The sequence below is a fragment of the Apis mellifera genome, linkage group LG14 (assembly GCF_003254395.2).
Source record: "Apis mellifera strain DH4 linkage group LG14, Amel_HAv3.1, whole genome shotgun sequence".
NCBI classification, from domain to species: domain Eukaryota; kingdom Metazoa; phylum Arthropoda; class Insecta; order Hymenoptera; family Apidae; genus Apis; species Apis mellifera.
In genome coordinates this window covers 7,343,694-7,365,601 of record NC_037651.1, presented here as the reverse complement: position 1 = coordinate 7,365,601, position 21,908 = coordinate 7,343,694, and the positions used below count along the sequence as shown (strand labels likewise).

The window sequence follows — 21,908 nt, the reverse complement described above, 5'->3', positions numbered from 1 at the left end:
CGAAACGGAAATATTATAACGAACGTAAACATAATAATTAATTAAAAACTGAAGGGAAACGAAAGAGAGAGAAAGAAAAAAAAAAGAAACGAAAAGAAAACGAGACACGGGACAAAGAATACAGAAGAGAAATCTTGACAAGGAACTGACAATAAAAATCTAACATTTCGACAATCAGAGCAGAAACCTTCACAGCGAGAGATTAAATTTACTTACACATGTATAGATCAAGTGTGTATGCATACGTGTGTGTATAGGTACAAATTCAATTGAAAACTATTATTAATTAACTTCGTTAACTTATCTTTTTTCCTTTGTACATATTTCTTTCTCTGTATAATAATAAAAAAAAAAAAAAAAAAGATTTTACGTTACAACGCGAAATGCCAATTCGTATTTATATATTCTTCCAGTGAATTCAAAAGTTTGATCAAAAGTATGATTTTTTTTCTTTCTTTTCTATTCTAAACTTTCTTTTCTTTTCTTTTCTTTTCTTTTCTTCTTTTTTTCTCTTTTACTTTCTCGATATTTTTTTTCTTTTCTTTTCTTTTCTTTTTTTTGATCTATAACGTGTACCATCTGTGAAACTTGTGTGAAATCGTTCCAGATAACGAGAATTCGTTAAAGTTACTTCTCGTTCGCTGGTACGTATATATATATATATTGTGTGCACATTTAATAATACGTCGAGTCGACTAACTTTCGACAAAGAAAAAAAGAGAAATCATTCAACACCGAGAAACGTCGAAAAAAGGGAAAACGAACTAAGCACCAATCCGGTAAGACACACCTATGGGCACTTAACTTGGGCTCGGCATGTCATCCTAATCATATTTACGAGCTAACATCGACATTCTATAAACCTCGGCCGAAAACCTGATCGTCCGTCAAATCACTTTCGTTTCAACGCCATTCTATTCTCAAGTTTGTCATCAAATTTCTTTTTTTTTTTTCTTCTTTCTTTTTTCTTTTCTTTTTAACCTATACACACATATATAAATATATAGTCTCATTTTGAAAACGCTCCCACGTTAAAACAATATTTAAACGTCTATTCACGACACGATGAAATTTTCTGTGAATCTTATTTACCATCTTTCTTTCATCATCATCATCATCATCATCACGTAATTATCGTTAAAAGTCTCGATCAAATTTGCGAGAAGTAGAGAAAAATTTGTCTACTTTTCTTTCTTTCTTATCGGTTTATCCATATCTGGAGAAATGTATTTCGAAAAAAAAAAAAAAGAAAAGAAAAAAAAAACGAAAGTGATTCGACAAATGATCAGGGTTCAGCCTGGAAAGAAGATTCTCAGAAAACGTGGAGCGTGCGACGAAACTTACCTCGTCAGTGTGAGAGCCAACGAGAAAAAGGTCGAAGGGTATGGCCGCCACCAAGTCGATGATGAACCAACCCTTCAGGTAATGGACGGCTATCTTTGCAGGATGGGACACCACTTCATCGTTGCTATTCACGAAAGTCGTGCGAAAATTTATGATGATGTCCACTATGAAAGTGACGTCGACTGAAACACCAAAAGCCTCGTGAAAACAACGACTATACGCGCGTAGAAAAAAAAAAGTAAACAAACGAATAGATTATCCTCGATTAAAACCGATCGATTAAAAATTATCCTAAAAAAAAAAAGAAGAAAAAAAGAGAACGAAGCGAATACCAATAATATACTTGTATAATACTATATACATACATATATATATACTATAGACAAGGATTAATCAAAAATTTACTTTTATTACACATCGAAACGAACACGTTCAAAAGTCTTGATCGGAATTATTTTTTTCGGATCGATCTATTTTTGCGATCTATCTGCCTAAACATCCGCACACGACACAAGCTCTATCTACGAAAATAAATATCTCTGATCAAACCGATCTAAGTTTTACTCTAAAGCTCTAAATACAAATGATCTCTACCAAATTTGATCATGGCCGTAAGCGCGAGGTGAAACAAAAGACTCACTGTTCATCACACAAAAATTTCACATTTTCACCACGATATCTCTTTATTTTATTATTATTATTATTTATTATTATTATTATATTCGTGCTCGTGTACGTGTTTCTCACCTATGAAGTCTATGATGACGATGGGATCGTCACTGTACTTTTTGTTCTTCCTGCTGTTGTAATCCGGATCCGACAGGACGAAGGCGGCTACGTACGGGGTGAATATGGCGGTGTACAATACGAGCAACAGTATCACCCAGTCCCAGACCGCTTTGAAGGGTGAATAGTGTAGTATGGTCCACTTGCCGATTCTAGGTGACTGTAATTTGTACTCTGGGAGGATATCGTTTCCAAGGGACAGCACCTGGAGCACACGTTATCACACATCTTGGGAAAGGATAGATTCGTCGTTCATCCCTCCATCAATTTTCTTTAACCACAAATAAAAGAAATAAATGATGAAACGATTGCCGATTCTACCACATTCTTAACTTTCAATTTTTCCCCATCCGATCCGATCCTTTTTCGTCCAAAATTTTTCTCTCTTTTGTTTCTTTTCTCACACTTACCCCCCTCCCTCTTCCACCTTTTTTCAAACCATTCTTACTTACTGTAAAAGAGGAGAGAATTTTAGTTGTTTCGAGATAAAAGTTTGATATGCTTTTTATCTATTTATTTATTTTTTCGTTTCATCGTCTCTTTTCCCCTTTTGTTTTTTTTTTTTTCTTTTCTTGTCAACAATCAAGAGTAGAGATCTCCATTGTCCTGTTCCGAGATCGATTTCTCACTTGACTCATCTCCCCGATTCTCGTGTATACCAATTTATTCTCGCGGTGAAAATAAATCGAGTAATATCCGAGTAGTAGTTCTAGAGATTCTTAATCTAAAAATCGATTGATAAAAATTTTCGAGAGTAACGTGACAACGTTATCGCCACGTTTTTTCGAAGGTGTGGAGAGAGAGAAAAAATATATATATATATATATTCTCCCCGATCCGTGTTCGTTTTAATACCGCGTTATTTCCCACCCTGAATGTCCGAGGGAACAATATCTGAAACACCTTTGTTTCGCTCTACATTTTCAACTTCCTCTCCTTTCTGTCGAGTACCAACACGCCGAGAAACGCGGAAAATACAACACCCACGCGATCTCTTTTCTCCATACGCCTTTGCGCCGTACCATTTTATTCAACAGCGGAGAAGAAAGATTTGTTTCCACTCCCCGCCCCCACCAACCAACGTTTAAACCATCTTCCGTGGGAAAAATCCATCCTCCGCTCTATTTTCAATTCTACGTTTTTCTTCTTTTCTTTCTTCTTCGATTCCAAGAAGATTTCATCGATATCCAATTAAATTGTTGGGGAGAAAAAAGAAATTACGCTTCAAAGAGTAAGAAGTAGGTTTCTGTCATTCAACAGGATTCGTTGGACGAGCGAAAGATCGTTTCATTGAGAGTTCTGAGCTTAAATAGCTCTAGAACGAAATTATCTATTTCTCTCGATCGACTGTAAAAAAAGAGGGTCGAAGGAAGGGAAGAAAGAAAACCATCTGTCACGATCCGATTGGAGAGAGAAATAAAACGCAAAAGGGGATGGAAGAGAGTAAGGAAAATTACTCGAGAGCAAGAAAGACAAGCTAACCTGCCTGGCACAGTAGCGTTTCGACTTGCTAATTGGACTCTCTGCCATTTAAACCGGCCTTTATGGAGATACTACGACGAAACGAGCGCGGCCACCGATCGACCATAAGTAAACACTTGACACGCACTACGCTTCCAACTCGACGACGACGAGAACACACTCACACACACGCGCGCGCACATACACATACACACACCGGGTGGAAAACACGTGCACTTTATTCACCGCGTATATACACCTGTAAACGAATGTTCACTCCGCGATTCCAGATCCACGTTGCTCCGCGTATCCACCACTTTGTGTCTCGCGCGCTTGTACTCGATATCCTTCTCGAGGAAGAAGTGATAGAAGAAAGAAAATCGGGGGAAAGGAAGGAGGAAGGAGGAGATGGAGAAGAAAGGATATATCCTCTCTCCGTATATATCGTATCACGCCCTACTCGCGCACGATTTCGACTGTCGTCTCGTTTTCTCTCGTCGCCGCCACCATCACGCGTTTTATCGAGCGCGAAACGAGCTGAGGCCGAGCCGGAGGGAAAAGCGGCGGCGGCAAAACGACTGTCGATCCGAGTGAAAGCCCGTCCGTCGTCAGAGGCTGGAAGGAGGAACCGGGGGAGGGGGAGGGGGAGGGGGTATCGATCCGGCGGACGGAACGTTGTCCCAAATAGGGGGGAAAATATCGGTTGTTTACAACGCGGAGAGAGAGAGAGAGAGAGAGGAAGAACCGGAAGAGTCCTAGCCGAGTGCTAGCCTCACACTGATGCAATGCGGACCGCGAAGGGTGGCGGCGTTCGATTGGCGAAGGGGAGGACGGCGTGGAGCGACGTGGAGAGAAACAGAGAGAGAGAGAAACAGAGAGAGCGAGCGTGTAGCGCGCGCGTGTGCGCGCACGTACACGTAAGCGAGTGTTAGAGGTACAGTGTGTGTGTGTGTGTGGGTTAGGCAACCCCCTACACGTCGTCACACCCTACACGCGTTTCGAAGTGATCCAACCTTAGAAGCGGTTAGCCGTGTTACCTCGATAGGGGTTGTCTTCTTCGCCCCTGTAACCACCCCTCCCCCCTGTAACGACCCTTCCCGTGCAATTTTCTAATCGGAACTAATCACCGGGAGGAGGATCGTGATCAACCGTCGTCCCTCCCTTTCCCTTCTCTTTCCCTCTCTCTCCGGTCTTTCCTTTCCCCGGCTCGATTCCCACACGCTCGTCGAAATGGCGGTGATGGCGCTCCGCTCCGCTTCCCATTTATTTTTCCTACCGGCACGCGGTTTATTCCGCCACGTTTGTTTGCACGTTTGGACGTCGACTATTCGACGCGCCAGCGACGCCTCTGTTTACCTGACCGAGTGCACGGATCATCGGCGGGGGATCTGTTGCTCCACGCGAACTATCGGTTCCGTTCTCTTTCTTCTTCTCTTCTTTTTCCTCCTTCTCTTTTCTTCCAGATCCCCGCTGCTTCCCCCTCTCTTCCTCCCGCGTATCACATCCATCACATCCATCCCGTATTTTTCACGCGAATCCTCTTTCAGTATCCTCGAACACGAGGATTTTTTTTTTTTTTTTAGAATCAGGGAAACGTTTTCCAGAAGATCCCCGTGCACCGCAACGATTAACACGTCAGAACCGCGTATCGATTATCCCGGGCCGTGTCCGGGATTATTATAAATAAACGATCGTTCCCCAGACGCGATACACCTTCCCATCTCGATTCAGGTTTAAACGTTGCGTCACGGACAGGACATCCGATCGATTATTCTTATTTCTCTCCAAGGCGGGACGTGTGGAGGGACAGTTTCGTGGAGGGAAAGCTACGGTCACGATGGAAAAATGCAAATCCAAATGCATTCCAGGATTATCTTTTATTCATGCACCTTGCCTGCTGCAACCGGGCGAACCGACCTGCTACTCCTCCTGGTACCTGGCTGTGTGGCAGGAGGGGGAGGTGGGGGTGGGGTCGTGACCCGGCACCCTCGTTTCAACGACCTCTTCGCCGTTCGTTATTTCTAACGAGGCGCGAATTAACGCCGAGGCGAGGAAATTCTCGCCTTTGGGAGGGAAAGAAATAAGGACGAGAAGAGAAACTCGGCCTTCGTTTCGAGGGGATACATGTTTATTCCGAGGAATCGAACGCAGCTTCTCCATGAGAAATTACGTCCACTCTTGAAAAAACGAACCGTCGATCTGTCTGGAAGAAGAATGATTCTCGAGAATGAATCGTTGGCTCGAATTTCTTCTTCTTCGTATCGATTCAGAGGCGATCGAGGAACAAATCGGGAACAATTCAGGAGATTGTTACACCTTGAAGCGAAATCGAACCTGACTTCGAATCGATGGATCCATACTATATTTAGGCATGGCTGCCCTACTTCGACGCACGAAGGGCTGAATATCCGGCCAGCACGAACGAATCAACTTTTAAACACCGCCACTTTTCCCCCTCACTCGCTCTCTCTCGATACTTTGAAATTCGATAAGATTAATTTCCTGAGAAGGAGGAGGAGGAGGAGGAGAAGGAGGAGGAGGGATACTCGTTCTAGGAAAATTCTAGGAATATCGTTACATCGGCGTCGAAGGGAAATTTTCGAGGAAAATTGAATTTTAAGGAAGAGACGGCTCGAGATAGAAGCGAGTAATTGGGGCGTAAGCCGCCGCAGCGCCAAATGGGCGCGCGAAGGAGCGAAAGAAATATATATATATATATATTCCAAGAATATAAGCACGTACATTGGAAATTCTGGGGGAGAGATGGAATCCTGGTGTCCGGATTAAACCGGCGCATAGACATAATTACTAATTAGAGCGTAATTGACGTTTCAGCGCGTGCATAGAGAGAGAGGAAATTCGGGATCAATTAGAGCCGCGTCGCGAGCCGACCGACGGAATAATTGAACGAGCGAGTCGTCGCGCGAAAAATATCGCGGCCTGGAATATCGTCGAACATCCCTGGAGAAGAAGATGAGACGAACGAGCGAGAATAGATAATTTCGTTTCTCAAGGCAATCGTTAAACTTGTAAACCGATTTTCTGAGAACACACCCTTTCCAGTATCCGATCAACAATAAACGAAGAGACGAGGAGGATATGGAAATAATCGTTTCGAAATAATTCTAATTTCCTCGGCTTCCCAAGTTTAATATTTATTCGAGGGCTATTTATCTTTACTCTCGTAGCAGGACGGCTCGTTGTTTGTTAAAACAGCCGTTTGCTATTTCGGATTTCGAATAGCATAGCTCGCGCTTTATGCCCCGTGCAAGGAATGTCGCGGAATAGCTCGGGCGCGATCCGTGGATAGATTCCTGTACAACTTCGTTCCTACGAGTTATGCGGAAATGACCCGTTTTCCTTTAATAAATTCACAGGCCATCATCCTCTTCGGTCACGCCCTCCGCGAAACGGTAAACCGGGAAGGGGAGAAATTCCAAACGTTCTGCTTTTATCGTTCGATCCGGGTTAAAATTCATCCCGTTCCCATTTTCGAAAAATTAAATATCCATTACTATCCGCCAACCCCGTATCTAAATAAATGAGAAAAATATATATATATACGTATACATATATAATTAAGAGCAAGATATATCGTTGATTAATATTTCTGTGAAAAACGCATCTGTGAAATTACTCCCTTTCATTTCCCTGCCACGGCTAAATTAAAGTACATGCAAAAGAGGAAGAGAGAAAGATAAAGAGGGGAGAGGAGGAGGGATGTGGTGAAATATTTGCGATGAAAGGGAGTCAAGATTCATCAGACCTTTATCGACACACGTGGTCGAGCTGGTTGAAAATCAGGTCGCGTCAACGCGAGGGCCGGCGCAACCCTCGTATAAGGGATATAAATCCAACCTCCCGCGGAAAGGAAACTGCCGTCAGAGTGTGAAACTTGAAAATCCCTCCCCTCCCAGTGGTTTGCTGCCAGTGGCCACGGTTTGCGTTGTAAATAACGGGTCTGTGTTTAATGAAAGCCCCGCAGCAACCCGGGACGCGGTCGATTTAACGCACCCTGTATTTCGGCTTCAATACACAAATGCCCTTCTCTCTCTCTCTCTCTCTCTCTTTCTGCGTATCATCTATACTCGCTCTACCACGTATTAATAGGCATATGAACGAACGCCCACACACGCACACACACGCAACACATTTGATTTACGCCCATGCCGATGGGTAACGAGCGTCGAAACGAGAATCGAAACTCCATAAATACCGGGGAGTCCACTACTACTACTATTACTACTACTATTACTACTCGTGGAATCCATTTCGACTCGATTCGAGGTTAGGGCGAACGAAACGAGGAGAAAGATCATCGAAGAAGAAGAAGAAAAAGAAGAAGAAGAAGAGTTGTTAGATTCACAGGGGAGATTAACGTTAAAGAGAGTTAAGAGGAGATAAGAGAAGAGAGAGAGAATTAGAAATAGATAACGAAAATAATTATTGGAATACGAACGTCCAACACCCTAGTCAGGGTGGAGAAGCCCTCGAATTGGTTCTTTCCTTTCACGAGGTACGAACCCATCATGGTTGTCGAGACTTTGACGAAGAATTCCAGTGTCATTATTAGGTGAATGGTTGCCACTTTGGTTTTTTTGCTTCTCGGCGCGCTTTCGACACACTCGGCCTTATTCTTTTCTTTTCTTTTCTTTTTCAAACTCGGCGAAAGTTAAAAAGCGTGAGAAATAAGGAAAGTTTCCAAGGAACCACCTGTTTCCACACTCTCGCACTCTCCACGGATATCTCCTCTTCCTCGTCCTCGTTCACGTTCAACAAATGCGTGGTACCCGCGACAATCCCGAATATCGTGCGCGCACTCCGAACAGGCATCATCATCTTCGGTCTCTCGCCAAGGATCATCCCTTCTACTGGATCTCTTCTACTTCCGACACTTCCGCCGTCTGGTTAGTATCTGGTTAATAACTGGGCCAGAGGTGTACACCTAGCCCGACCACCGCCGACCTTTTTCCCCTCCCCCACCGCCGATTCTCTCTCGTTTCTCCGTCAGATCGGTTCGTCGATACTACCAACATCTCGCGGCTTATCTTCGTTCACCGCTTTTAAAAGTCGAATCCAATTAAGGACGAAACCCTATCGGGAGTGGTTTGTGCACCGAGGGTTGATCCCCTTGAGTCCCGTCTAGGGTTGACAAGCCGCGTGATTCATCGCTTTGTGGAAAAATTGGCGGATCCGTGGATTGGTGGATGGAATCCATCCTCCCTGCCGTGTCACGTCCCCTCTCGAACCGGCCGTTCCATCGTACGTGGCGCAATTTCACGGCGAGACAAAAGAGTTGCTGAATGAACTCGAAATACTTCGTGCCGGTGATAGGCGCTGATAGGCCTTTTGCGAACGTGGGAAACGGTAGGAGAGAGAAAGAGAGAGAGAGATTGAATCGGATGCTCGATCTCGATCGAGCGAGGATTCCGAACAGATAGACAGGAAGGATTCCCTCCTTTCTCTCTTCTCCTCGAGAAGGGAACCGCACTCGAACGAATCGCGGCCAACACGATTGGCAGATTGTTGTTTTCGTTCGCGAGCGACGAAAGAGAGGAGGACGACTCGGCCGAGGAGAGGATTATTCCAGCGCGGCGGTCTAATTTCGGCGGAGCTTCGCCGCCCGAACGCGAGCGTACGCGCGTCAAAACTGAAGGAGGAGAGAGGAACACCGGCGTTCGAGCGGCGCGGATTCCGAGAGGCGCTTTCAGAAAACATCTGCCCCCGGCGAGCCGAAACTACTGCTCGCGTGTCACGATGAGCGCGCCGCGCGACCATTTTATTGTTCCTCCGCATCCACGATTCGCGACCGATGACGCGACCGTTTTCGGCCATCGCGACCGATCGTTTGTTTATTTCTCCTCGAAACGCGGAAGAAACGTGGCGTTGACTCTCCATATTTGCATCTTTGAAAAATTTTCTTAATGATTATCTTTAGAAATTTTGCGAAAATTATTTCTTTCTATCCGCGAAATAATTCTGCTTGGATTATGTTTGTTTGGATATTGTTTATTTTTTCTCGAAACGATGGTGAGACTCTAAATACTGCATCTCCAAGAAATTTTGTTAATATCGGTGATTATGTTTAAAAATTTTGCAAAAATTATTCCTTTATCCGCGAAATAATTTTGTTTCGATGTGTTATTTGCGACGCCATGTTTATTTTTTCTGGAAATAACAACGGTAAGATTCTAAATACGACTGCATCTCCAAGAAATTTTCTTAATGTCGGTAATTATGTTTAAAAATTTTGTAAAAATTATTCCTTTATCCGCGAAATAATTTTGTTTCGGTTGCGTTATTTGCGACGCCATGTTTATTTTCTCTCGAAATACGACCGCATCTCCAAGAAATTTTCTTAATGTCGGTGATTATCTTTAGACGAAGGGAAAAAATTATTTCTTTATCCGCGAAATAATCCTGCTTCGGTTTGTTATCTTTTAATTACCAACGCCCCCTCTACGAAGTAATTTTTCCCGCTTTACATCCTTCCCTTTCCCGGAATAATTTCGCGAAAATTAATCTTTGATTCGACGCTTTATCCGCGAAATAATTTCCCGAGAATTACTCCTTAACTCGATATTCTCATCGACGAGGTAATTCTCTTCGCGAGAATTATTCCTCGGCCGAACGCTTTGCGGGATAATAAATCGTACGGATTCGTCGTTTTAATCGAATGCGGAATAATACGGAACGAAGGGAAAATTTTCGCTTTAAACATTCTAATGCAATCGAAATATTAGCAGTATTAGTTTAATTAATTCTTATGCGATAATTTCCTGCCCGCTTCGAATTGTTTTAAATCCACCATAATCGCGAGGACGTTGATTAAAAAAAAAGAAGAGATAATTAATTAATTATTCAACACGTACGAGTGAATCATTAGCAGAAGTTTAATCTCGCTTAAATGCTTTTATTTACAACTTCCACTCGGCTAGAAATTTTAATACGATAAGTAACATCTTTAAAATGTTCGCGAAATGTCTTAGAAATGGAGAATAGTTGGAAAAATGAAGCGAAACGAAAGATACGATACGTGTTTTAAATGCCAAGTTATAAGTTTCATCCCCCCTTTGTTCGATCGCGACGTAAATCATGATGGACGTAAACTCGATATTCGAGGTGCATTTGGGGAGGGGAGGACAATCGTGTTGGGCCGAGAAGCGGGAAGGTGAAAAAGGTGAAAACGTCAGCTGAAACGTAAATCGTGCAACTTAAATTCTTCCGGGCTGATGCGTTTAATGGTCGCGACTTTGTGGACATTTCGTTGTAATAAACAAGGCTTAACCCGAATGCGCGTTAGCGACACCGTTCCTGTATACATACGCGTATTTACATCGCAATTTCGCGACGATGATAACTCGCTGTTTAAATCACGATTTAATTGCAACGCTACATCCACATAGTCACTCCATCAATTACACAATCAATATCCCATCAAACTTGAAAATTTTAATCTCCGATCTCGAGTTTGTATGGCGACGTAATTGTAACGCGACATGCAACGGACATTTTCCACTTTACGCTCTTACATTTTAATACGTGGCAACGATACGCGACAGAAAAATACGGATAGAAATTTCATTTTCAAAATTTCCCTAAAATTTCTCAAAATATATATTGTATAATTTGAAAAGCTCGAGAACAATTTGAAAGCTCGAATGTTTCTTTCTTTTTTCAACTATCTCTTCCATCTTCCAAATCGAGATGTCGCTTCGAACGTGTTTCCTCGTCCAATAATCGACGGACAACAAGGAAAATGATCGAGTTCCTTTTCGATTCCGGGAGAAAATAAAGCGAAGAATAAGGCGAGCCTGAAACCTGTTCAGAAATTGAACAGGAAAGGAGGAATCGAAGAAGATGCGATAAGAATCATTGAAAAATTGATCGAGCGTGCGAAAAGAAAGAGAGCGACACGCGGGTGTTAATGTTGACGCGGCTGACATCCGGCCTGGAGCGGTAATGAGGGCTGAGCGTCGTAAAAATCAAAAATAGAATTCTGCAAATCGCTCGGAGTTTAAATCGCACCGACATCGATGACAAGGGGGAAATCATCTTCCGTTGCATGGAATATTTTCACCGCAAAAAGAAAGAAAGAAAGAAAGAAAAGAAGAGAGAAAGAAATGATTCAAACGAATATAAGATGGATGGAAAGTCTTCATTCTTCGATCGAATGTACTTTTTACCTTGCTTCTCTTCGACTTCGATGATAAAATAGTTGAAATATTGGTAAAATATGAATACGATACATGTAGCCAATTCTTTAATAAGCTATGCGAATAAATAATATTTATTTATCGATCGCATGACTACCTGAAAGGTCATACTGCACGCACTCCATTGACATTTTACTAGCACGCTAGGTGATCTATTTTTGCATTAATCTCGCGGTAAAAGCAATTTTCCTATATATATTTTAACACCTTTGATCGTGAACAAAAGTTTCTCCTCTAAGAAGAAGTAATAAAATAAATAATAATACGCAGATTTTTATCGAGACGCGATCGATCCTTTGCACTAATCCATTTAATTGTCGCAAGTTGATATGCAAATTACTCTAATAAACCAAAATAACGAAGAATTCCTCCCTTTATTTTATTTCACAATTTAAATGTGAATTTTTACGATTATCAATAATCGAATTATCTTTAATCGGATAATATTTCTTCACACAAATTGTGAACGATTCATTTTTCAAGACTCATCGACCTAACCTAAATTTGTACAAACTTTCACGAAAATGATGATCGTACGATGATCCCTGAACTAAGCTTTCCCAATTTTCGATACTTTATTCTCTAAAAGCTAAAAATACGCCTAAAAATTCACATTTTTATTCACGTGAAAATAAAAATAACTTAATGAAAATCCCTTCGACGTAAAAAATTTAATCGGATATTAAATATTAAAATATTATATCGAGAGAGTCTCACGTTCCATCGATTATAATTATAATATAACCCCCGTTCCGAGAAATATATTCTCAGCGATCATAACCTAAAAATCGATTATAACCTTTCATAGAATCTCGTTGCATTTATAGATCCGGTCCGGTAGGAGGAAATTTCAAAATCGTCCACTCCCGCGGAAGAAAAGGGCTTTCACGCGGCCGTTCCTCGAGTTTCCTTTCTGTTCTTCGTGAAATGGCGTTCAATCGAATTCCAGTAGCCGGGTAAGCTCGACCCCGGGTAAATCGAATGAGAAACGGGTGAAAAAAAAAAAAGGAAAGGAAAGAAAAGAAAATAGAGAGAGAGAGGTAGGAAAAAAAAGATGGAAGGATCGGCTAGAAAGAGTCGCTAGATACTCAAGGAAACGGCCTCGTTATTTCTAGGTAAGCAGGTAAGCGTGAGGCCGAATTAATTAAAAAACGGAACACCCTTGAGGCGGCCCGTAGAAGGAGCTGCTTAATTGTATCCGTGACTGCGGATCGGATTTTGTGGCATTCATTTCCAACCGGGGATAGAAGGGAGAGGGGAGGAAAAAAAAAAAAGAAACAAGAGGTTGCCGTGTTGTCTACGTTTTGTCTTCGAGCCGGATATTGTAATGGCTTTTCAAGTCGCATTAAGTCGCGCCCTCGCTCGCGAATCACGCGACTCACGCGAGGGAGAAAACAGCGTATCGGCTAAATTAATTCCAACCGTGTCTCTCCGCGTCTCTCTGCCTTTGACGTTCAATTAAATTACCACTCTCGCGCCAGATTATTGTCCTTTCCTCCTCTCTCTCTCTCTCTCGCGAAATTATCGCGAGAGAAAGAAGAGAGGGACACGTATGCACGTGTTCGACGTCCAAGCTTTGCACGTTTCGCGCTAGAATGCGGTTAATTGGATGCGAACGACGCGACGTTACGAATAAATTTCGTCTTTCCACGATGTCCCATCCATCCACGTTTCTCTTTTTATCTCTTTCTCTTTCGAACGAATCATTCGGAAATTCCTTCCAAAATTTTCATTTTATTTCTTTCTTTCCACGAGTGAAAACGGATACGCCGATCCCCATTTGCCGGGAGGAATTTGCCGCGCGTCGAAGCGTTCAACACCAAGAATAAAAGGGTTAAAGAATTTCCCCCTCCTCGAGGACCCACGAAGGGTCCACGTTTTCGTTCAGGTTAGTATCTCGGCGGAATAAACGCGCCCGCGCATATACACATATACACACACGCACGAGTTCTGAAAATAGCGGGAATCGCGGTGGATGGAAACGCTCGATGTTTTCGATCCTCTTCCCGAGCCATAACAGACCGACTCGTCGAACGAACTCGTCAATCTTGCGTTTCGAGAGAGAGAGGAAAGCAACAAGAATGGAACGAAACACACACTGCTCGATCGAGTAACGCGCATTTACCTCGACTCGTCTCTTCTTCAATTCTGAGAGGAAGAAAGGGGATTGCAATCGTTTCGAATCGATTCGAAAGTGAAAACGAGAAACTCTTTCCTTGATTTAACGATAAGAATAGGCAGTGCAAGGAGAGTTTGAAAACATCAGAAAGGGGTGAACAGGGAGGGAGGGGAGGAGTTGAAGTTCCGTAGAGATGAGAATCGTCGGCGAGGCGACAGGAAACCGCTTAATTAACTTTATAAAGCGTCGAAATCTGGGATTATCTGGGTCAAAAATAATTTTCGAATATCGCGCGCGTTCTCTAATGATCTCGTTCGTGATTGGATTGTTATCATCAACTTGTCAAGATTCGGACGGAAAGTAGAAATAAAGTTTTTATCGAAATCGTTGCGTTATTATCGTTGTCGTCGTTATTAATATATCAGAAGGAATCTAGGATAAGACATTTGAAGAAAGATGATTGTGTCGATGAAAAATACTTGCTGCTAAGAGGTACGGAATAAAGAACATTGTTCGCTGATGTAGATAAGCTGGAACGAATCGAGAACAGTTTGTTGTTGTGCAATCCTTTGTAAATCTTCTTCTTTCATAACATATTTTAAGATTACACGTGTACGTTTAAAGTATCAGCAGTATTGAAACAAGTTTTAAATACCACTGATACGAAACCATCCCACTGAATGGCGTACCGGTATTCTTAGAGCCAAAGAACTTTACGTAAGAGCTAATCCCTCGTGATGGCCTCTTTTAAAACAAGCACCAAATCCGAGAATACAAGCTCTATTCCACCAGAGTTTCCATTTCCATGTAATACGATCTCTGCGATCGGTGATACGACCGACACGAGAAATCTGGAAACGAATTTTTCCGCCCTAGTAAATCTCCGCTACGTGTATTTGTCAAAAAAAAAAAAAAAAAAAAAAAAAAAAGGAAATAAAATCGAACGTGAAAACTTCGGAAACACTCTCACCATTTCATTTCGCGGAATAATATTTCGCTCGCTTTCGAAATTGGATTCTCGTCGAAACTAATAAATAAATAAATCCGAAAAATCTGTATCTCCTCGTCGATATAATTCGTTCACAAGAAATGAAATAATTCGACGAGACGAGAAACGACAAACTTATCTTCGAAAATTCCTTGTTCGTCGCGAACAAAAAAAAGAAGAAGAAGAAGAAGAAGAAGAAACACGAAGACAAAGAGTAATTTGCCTCCGGTACGAGGACGGAGGAATATTATAAAGATATTTGAGAAGCACGCGAGAGAAGTGGGCCTTAATTAATACGGTAAACATCTTAATCAACTACTAAGAATACCTCTGCCGTGAGAGCACCCTTCAACGGCTTGGTTTGCGGCCCTCCGTTCTCCAGTAAGAGACTCTTGGTACTACCACCCTTGACCCTGACGCTGCTCCATCTCTGTCGCGGCACATCGGTCACCCTTTCGCTCCTCTCCCCCTCCTTGAGCGATCCACCTTTGACACGCAGCGCGCCGAGGACCGCGGGCGCCACGGGGACCTCCAATTGCCCCAAGAGATGCTCCGACATCGCTCGAGGGGACTTGATGCAGGTCATAGTCGTCGGGGCGAGCGTGTTTGCCGAGGATACCGACTTCACCAACAGATCCTTCCCCTCCCTCGTCCACGACGTGATCTTTCTGCCGAGGGACAGAGTGGTGGGCGCGGAGGCGGGCTTGGCCGACGAGAAATCGACCCCCAGCTTCTCCTTCTCCACCGGTAACTCGTCGCTGCCGTGGATATCCTCCGCCGGCGACTTTACCGTGGACGAGCTCGACGAGGTGACGCGCTCGCGTACGCCCAACAAACGATCAACACCACCGACCGCCCAATGTTCCCTGTTGCTCGTCGACGACGAGGCGCCGGTGGCGGCGGCGGCGCCTACGATCCTCCTTCTCGCGCCAAATCTCGTCAATCTGTTCCGGCACACTGTCAACGGGGTTCTCACTCCCTCGATCAACGCGTCCCTCTCCTCCGAGGACAGCTCGCTCTCCTCTTGGAAATCGGACGAGGTGCTGTCGCTTATCCTGCTCGGGTAACCGCGATAACCCGCCTCCCTCCTTCCGTCCAACCAAACGTTGTCGACGACCACGGGGCGACGGGGCGCCAACGCTTCGAGATCGCGATCGTACGAGGATGAACTGGTGGTGGTGGTGGTGGTGGTGGTGGTGGTGGTGGTGGTGGTAGTGGTGATAGCGGTGGTGGTGGTGGTGGTGGTTGTTGTTGTGGTAGTGGTGGTGGTGGTGGTGGTGGTGGTAGTTCCAGCTTCCGCGAATACCCTCGCTGTGCCGTTGGTGGACGTCGACTTGGCCAGGAAGCCCGACTTCCTTCGGGACTCGTGGTGGCCACGGTGAGGAGGAGGAGGTGGCGGAGGAGGAGGCGGAGGAGGAGGCGGAGGAGAAGCGTTCTCGGCCTCGGACGATGCCCACGACGACGATTGACGCCGGTGACGGCGATGATCGCCACGGCCGCGCTTCGCCCGCGGGGAACGCTCCGACGAGCTTAACCCCCCGTACGGTCCTTCCTCCCTCGGCCAGGATCGGCCACCCTCGTCCGAGACGCTGGACTCAGCGACGCTCGAGTCTTGCCGTTTCGCCGACACGGGCCTCAGCGGGATCTGCTTCCTCCTTATCACGACCGGTGGCGGCAGACGATTGGTCTGAGGCCGGCCACCCGCCTCCAATTGACCTTTCACCGATCTCAGTGCTATCTGCTCTTCCCTCGAGGACAATCCCGGAGGCTGGGACTTGGACAGTTTTTCCTTGAACAGCTGAATTTTGGCGGAGTGTACGCTGACCTATTTCGCACTCGGATATCCCACCCTCTCCCACGATCAGCTGATCGCGGGATTTTTCTTCCTCCGTTTATCTCTCGGTTCGTACGTGAGCGGTTCTCCAATTTTTCCTTTCTCTTCTTTCCGTTTCTTCTTCTTTTTCCCTTTTTTTTTTTTTTTTTTTTAGCTTTTCTCTTTTAGCTCCTCTAAAGGGGGGAGCAAATACAAAAGGTTGCGTTTCTAATGTAGGCTAATACTTGTTTTTGAAAGACAGTTGGGTACACGCATACATATATATATATATATATATATATATATATATATATATATATGTACATATATGTACATACACACACACATATACACAGACACACACGGTTCACCGTTCCGGTTGCGAATGGGCTCGCCGGAAGCTAAAATTCGATCCAATCTTTTCCTCTCTAATCGATATATATATATGTACGTTATATATATGTATATATATATTTCTAATCTGTATGCGACACGTTTGAAAGGAACACGTGGGATTCCTCGATTTGTGCTTCAGATTCGTGCGCGTTAATCGTCGTGCTTATCAATCGGATACATGCATGGTTCGATCGTTTTCTCTTTTCCCTTTTTCTCTTCTTCCTCTGTATTTCTTCTTTTTCTTTTTCCTCCACTATATATATGTGTATATATTCGTCGACTTGTATCGATCACGAACAACCAAAATGAAATATACTGGTTTACCGATATGGTATAATTGTTCCTTACTTACGACTCTCTCTCTGTCTCTAGCCAATTTACAAATTACGTAGCAAGGTAAAAATCGTATCTGTTGGTGGCATCGTCGTCTCAGGCCCCGTTGATCATTGGACAGATCGACGGAGTAATTCGTTCGTTCGTTCGTTTATTTTATTTTATTTTATTTTATTTTATTTGTTTCTTGTTTTCTTAAAACGTCGGTATATAAAATGTAAAAGGGTCGTTGACTTAAACTTAACTGTTAATCACCCTCCTCTCGTTCTTCTATCTCCTCTTCGATCTTCGAACTTCGAGATTCGATACGTGATTAATTAATAATTAGCAATTAGTAATACATAATGGATGGAACACGACGACAGTCTCAGTTGGGAAAAAAAGTGACTTTCTCAATTGTCAGTCTCGATCACGATTATTATTATTATTATTATTATTATTTGTTTCGTTATATTGCTCCTCTCCTCTCTTTCTCTGTTGCAGCATTCAACCTTCTCCCCGCCCGTCCGTCTCTCTCTCTCTCTCCCTTTGCCTTTATCTCCGTCCTTCTCCCCCACTCCTCCCCGTTTTCAGCTCGCTCTCGTCTTTCAGGGAAATATTGCGCAGTGCGCAAGGACGATGTCGCGAAAAAGGAGGAAAAAGCGGAGGAAACACAACCGAGCTTCTCTCTCTCTCTCTCTCTTCCTGTTTCCTTTCGATCTTCCTTCCCTTTCTTCGTTTTCCTTTCCCTCTTCTCTCCGGTCCAGCTGTTCCTTCCTTCCTCGGACAACGACACGGGAAGAGTGGATCGACGTGTCGTGTCGGATGAAACAGTAGTATCGATATACAGTTTCGAGGGGAGCGAGAACTTTCAAGCTCGTTTCATCCACGAGCGTGATGCTCGTCGGAACGAGAAGACGACGGGCCAACCGCGAGAAAAGCCTTCGATGGATTTGGCACGAGCTGATACCGACCGATCTTTCACGGATACGCGAGATTCCATCGTTCAGGATGAAGGAGCGACCGATCGACCGACCAACACCACCGTCGGAAAATACGGTTTCCTGGTGTCCTTGTTGTTTCTCCGCTCTAGTCCAAGGCTAACCAATGATATCGCGAAATCACCAAAGGCGATCGATCTACTCTCTCTCCGCCCCCTCCTCCCTCTCTCTCTCTCTTTTTCTCTCTCACTCCCCCTCACCCTCTCTCGACGCGATCGAAATGTCGCTGTGCGCTCGAATTGCGTGGTCGATCACCGATTCACTTCTGGACGAGCAGTCGTTCTCTGTTTCGTCATTCGCGCGCGTGAAACGAGGGGAACGGACCGATCTCACGACACTATCGAACCAGCACCGATCCCGCCGTACATCCCAGACTCGACGTCCCGTTCGACGTGCGTCAATCCACGACCCCGAGCCACTCGCATCTTTCACTCGCGGAACCGAGGGACACACTTCTTCTTCTTCCTCTTCTTCTTTTTCCTCTTCTTCTTTTTCCTCTTCTTCCTCTTCTTCTTCCCCACGAGGATCACAACCACGGCCACGGATCACACCTCGCTGCTCGTTCGCTCGCTCGCCTCGTTCCAATGGACCAATGGACAGGATTGTTGAACAGCCCCGCGCTAATCTCGCGCGTTGCTCCGCTGCTGTCCACTGTCTGATCGGACGGGCAACGACGCGGGAACGTTGGCTACGAGCGAGTCCATATTCCCGTGCGTCGATAAACAACCACGATCCCCGCTGATAGCACGGCGAATCGGTCGGTCCGACCAACGAAACGACAACGCGTTGCTCCAAGAGTCTCTCTCTCTTTCTCTCTCTCTCTTGTTTCACAGCCTCGCGGTGGAACGAAGGACTCCTCTCCTCTCTTCTTTTCCTTTTCCGTTCCGTTTATGTCGCCGATGAAGGAATATCGCGCGCGCCAAGTCGTTTGCAATATTAAGCACACACTTTCAACGAACGTCGAGATGATCTCGGGCGCAGCTGCACGCAGCAGGGTGTCTCATGTTGGCCTGGCTTGGAGCTGTGTCGTCGAGCCAGGCAAGGCTCGTTCGTTTCGAAAACCAGGTTAAGGGAGGCTCGAGGACGCTGTGGAACGGGCGCGTCCGCGGCCCCAGCTCGTCTCCACTCGTTTCGTGGCCGACATTTCGGCTGTCCTCCCCGTCCTCGCCGCACCGCGAGAACACCTCTCTCTCTCTCTCCCTCCCTCCCTCCCTCTCTCTCTCTCTCTCTCTCCGGATAGGGCCCCCGTTCCAACCAATCACCGAGTACACCCCATACGCGTCCCGAAACGAGCGTTGGCCGTGTTCCACGTCCGCGTCGTCGTGCTGGCCGTCGTCCTCGTCGTCTCTACCTGGCCCTTGGTGCAGCGTGCGTCTAATGGTGCGCCGCTCTCTCCCGTCCCGTGAGAGGCGACCGCGTCGCGAGCGTCGTTTCCCGACGCGCGCCACCGCCGCCGCCGCCGCCGCCGCCGAGCCGCCGACCACGACCCACCTGTGCTCACGCTTATTGATTCGCGCCACTGCCGCCAGCGTTCACGCCGCCTATGCGCCTGTGCGCCCCCAAGATTCTGCGCGCCCGGATCACCCCGCTCCCATTCCACTGCACGTCGTGCACTCGCGCGCTTCTTTTCCCTTCCTTCTTCCTTTCTTCCCTTCTCGTACTTCATACCCCAGCTTCTCTTCCATTCCCTCTCTCTTTCTCTCTCTTTTTGTCCTATATTTCCTTCTCCTCGTTTGGATCGTCGCTCGCGGATTTCGCACGATTGCCACGAGCTTTGGCAGCTCGCTTCGCAACGTTATTGTTATAGGTTATGTTAGGGAGAAGGAGGAATTTGGTGGAGGGAAGAGGGAACGATGGATCGAGGATCGATGGAGAAGGAGAAAGATTATGCATTCTCTACCTTGTGAAATCTTGTGAAAAGGTTAGAGGCTACACTCGCTCTTCGCCCACTTTCTCGACTCTGTCCTACATTCCCTGCCTTTGGAACGTCTCGAGATTTCCGAGAAGGTAGTTGGCTCGCGATCCTTTAGTCTCTCTCTCTCTTTCTCTAAAGGAGAATATTTATATAAGCGGAAGTATCGAAAGAGAGACACGAGGAAGCTCCCTTATTCTTCTTCTTCTTCTTTTCTTTTCTTTATCTGGGAACTGGAACTCGTCCCTTTATAGCGGAGTTCGTCGAGCTTCACCACGATGCGCAAGTTCTCTATGCGAGAATCGTCCCATTTTTAATCTCATCGATCGCAATTTCCTTTTTAAATGGTCGTCACGCATTCGTCGTCACTCGATATTTTTTCGATCTAGCTCTCTGCCCTCTTTCTTCCTCTTCTTCTTCTTCTTCCACACTTTTTGAGGGATGGATGACTCTCTCCCTTCGATCGGATGAATGTTCGTTCTGGCCTAGATTTATTTCCCTTCTCCTTTCTTTTTTTTCCTCTCCTCCCTGCTTCCTTCCTTTCTCTCTCTCTCTCCCTTTTTTCTCTAAGAGAGATCAGAACGATATGCATATTTTGAAAGTTCGCAGTATCGTCGTAGTTTGCGAGATTCGTGCAGCTTTTATCGAACGGAGAACTTTTGTCTCGCTTGAAAAATACTCCGAGAATTGTATATATGTATGTGTGTGTGTGTATTTTTGTGTGTATGTGTTGATTCAAGACGTTGCTCTAGGCTGTGGCGCTATATTTCTGCGACGCTTTGTGTCTTTAAGTCTCTCTCTCTCTTTTTTTTCTTTCTTTCTTTCCCCTTTTACTCGTTTTCGGCTTTTATCCGAATATATCCTTATATTTTCCCTACCCTTTCCTCCTCCGCCCGATTAATTATCGAGCGAGATGAAAAGATTCGGAAATATTAATTTAACGGAGAGCCATTGTATCGCGATCGATCGGTTTAATCGGTGCGATTTCCTTCCTTCCTTTCCTTTTTTCTTTCTCCCACCACTTCCTTCGCCCTTTGATTAACGATCCATTCCAAACACTTGAGCGGTGTCTGTATCGTACCGAAGAATCCTCTTATTTCACGCTTCTTATCGCGGCTAAACTTCTTTAAAAAAAACCCGTGCGACGAAAACGTGCACCTCAACGTTACCCCGTTTATCCCATCCTCCGTTTATCTCTGGATGGATGGTCGTTGTAAAAAGAATCGAGAACACATCGACGAAAAATTATTGGAAAGGTATAAATACGATTCGTGGGATGAAGGTACTCGGTCGCTTTCTTTCTCTCTCTCCATTATTTTTACTCTCTCCTTTTTGTCTCGATCGTGTTTCATTGAAACCGATATATGAAACGCAACAACATTCGATCAAGCGAGATTAGAGATATTTTTAACCGTTTCTTTCGAAGATATTCGATCAACAACAACAACAACAACTGTATCAGAGATTTACACGTACGTTCGTGTAAAAAAAGTTTAAAACAGACGACTTGCGAACTCCTCCTCGAATTTCTTCTTACAAACGCTCCAGTTTCGAACCTTT

At 44.9% G+C, this 21,908-nt stretch overlaps 1 protein-coding gene across 15 annotated transcripts in view; it reads right to left on the bottom strand.

The window, feature by feature from the left end:
* The window catches only part of LOC410498 (potassium voltage-gated channel subfamily H member 6), a 109,501-nt gene that overhangs the window by 23,655 nt on the left and 63,938 nt on the right, over positions 1-21,908 (bottom strand). For all 15 annotated transcript variants that reach the window (XM_016916277.2, XM_016916280.2, XM_016916266.2 and 12 more), the window contains 2 exons: positions 2,092-2,335; positions 1,345-1,526 (listed from right to left, as the gene is read on the bottom strand). In XM_016916277.2, the coding sequence (XP_016771766.1) occupies positions 1,345-1,526; positions 2,092-2,335 (426 nt within the window). The remainder of the gene's footprint in view (positions 1-1,344; positions 1,527-2,091; positions 2,336-21,908) is intronic.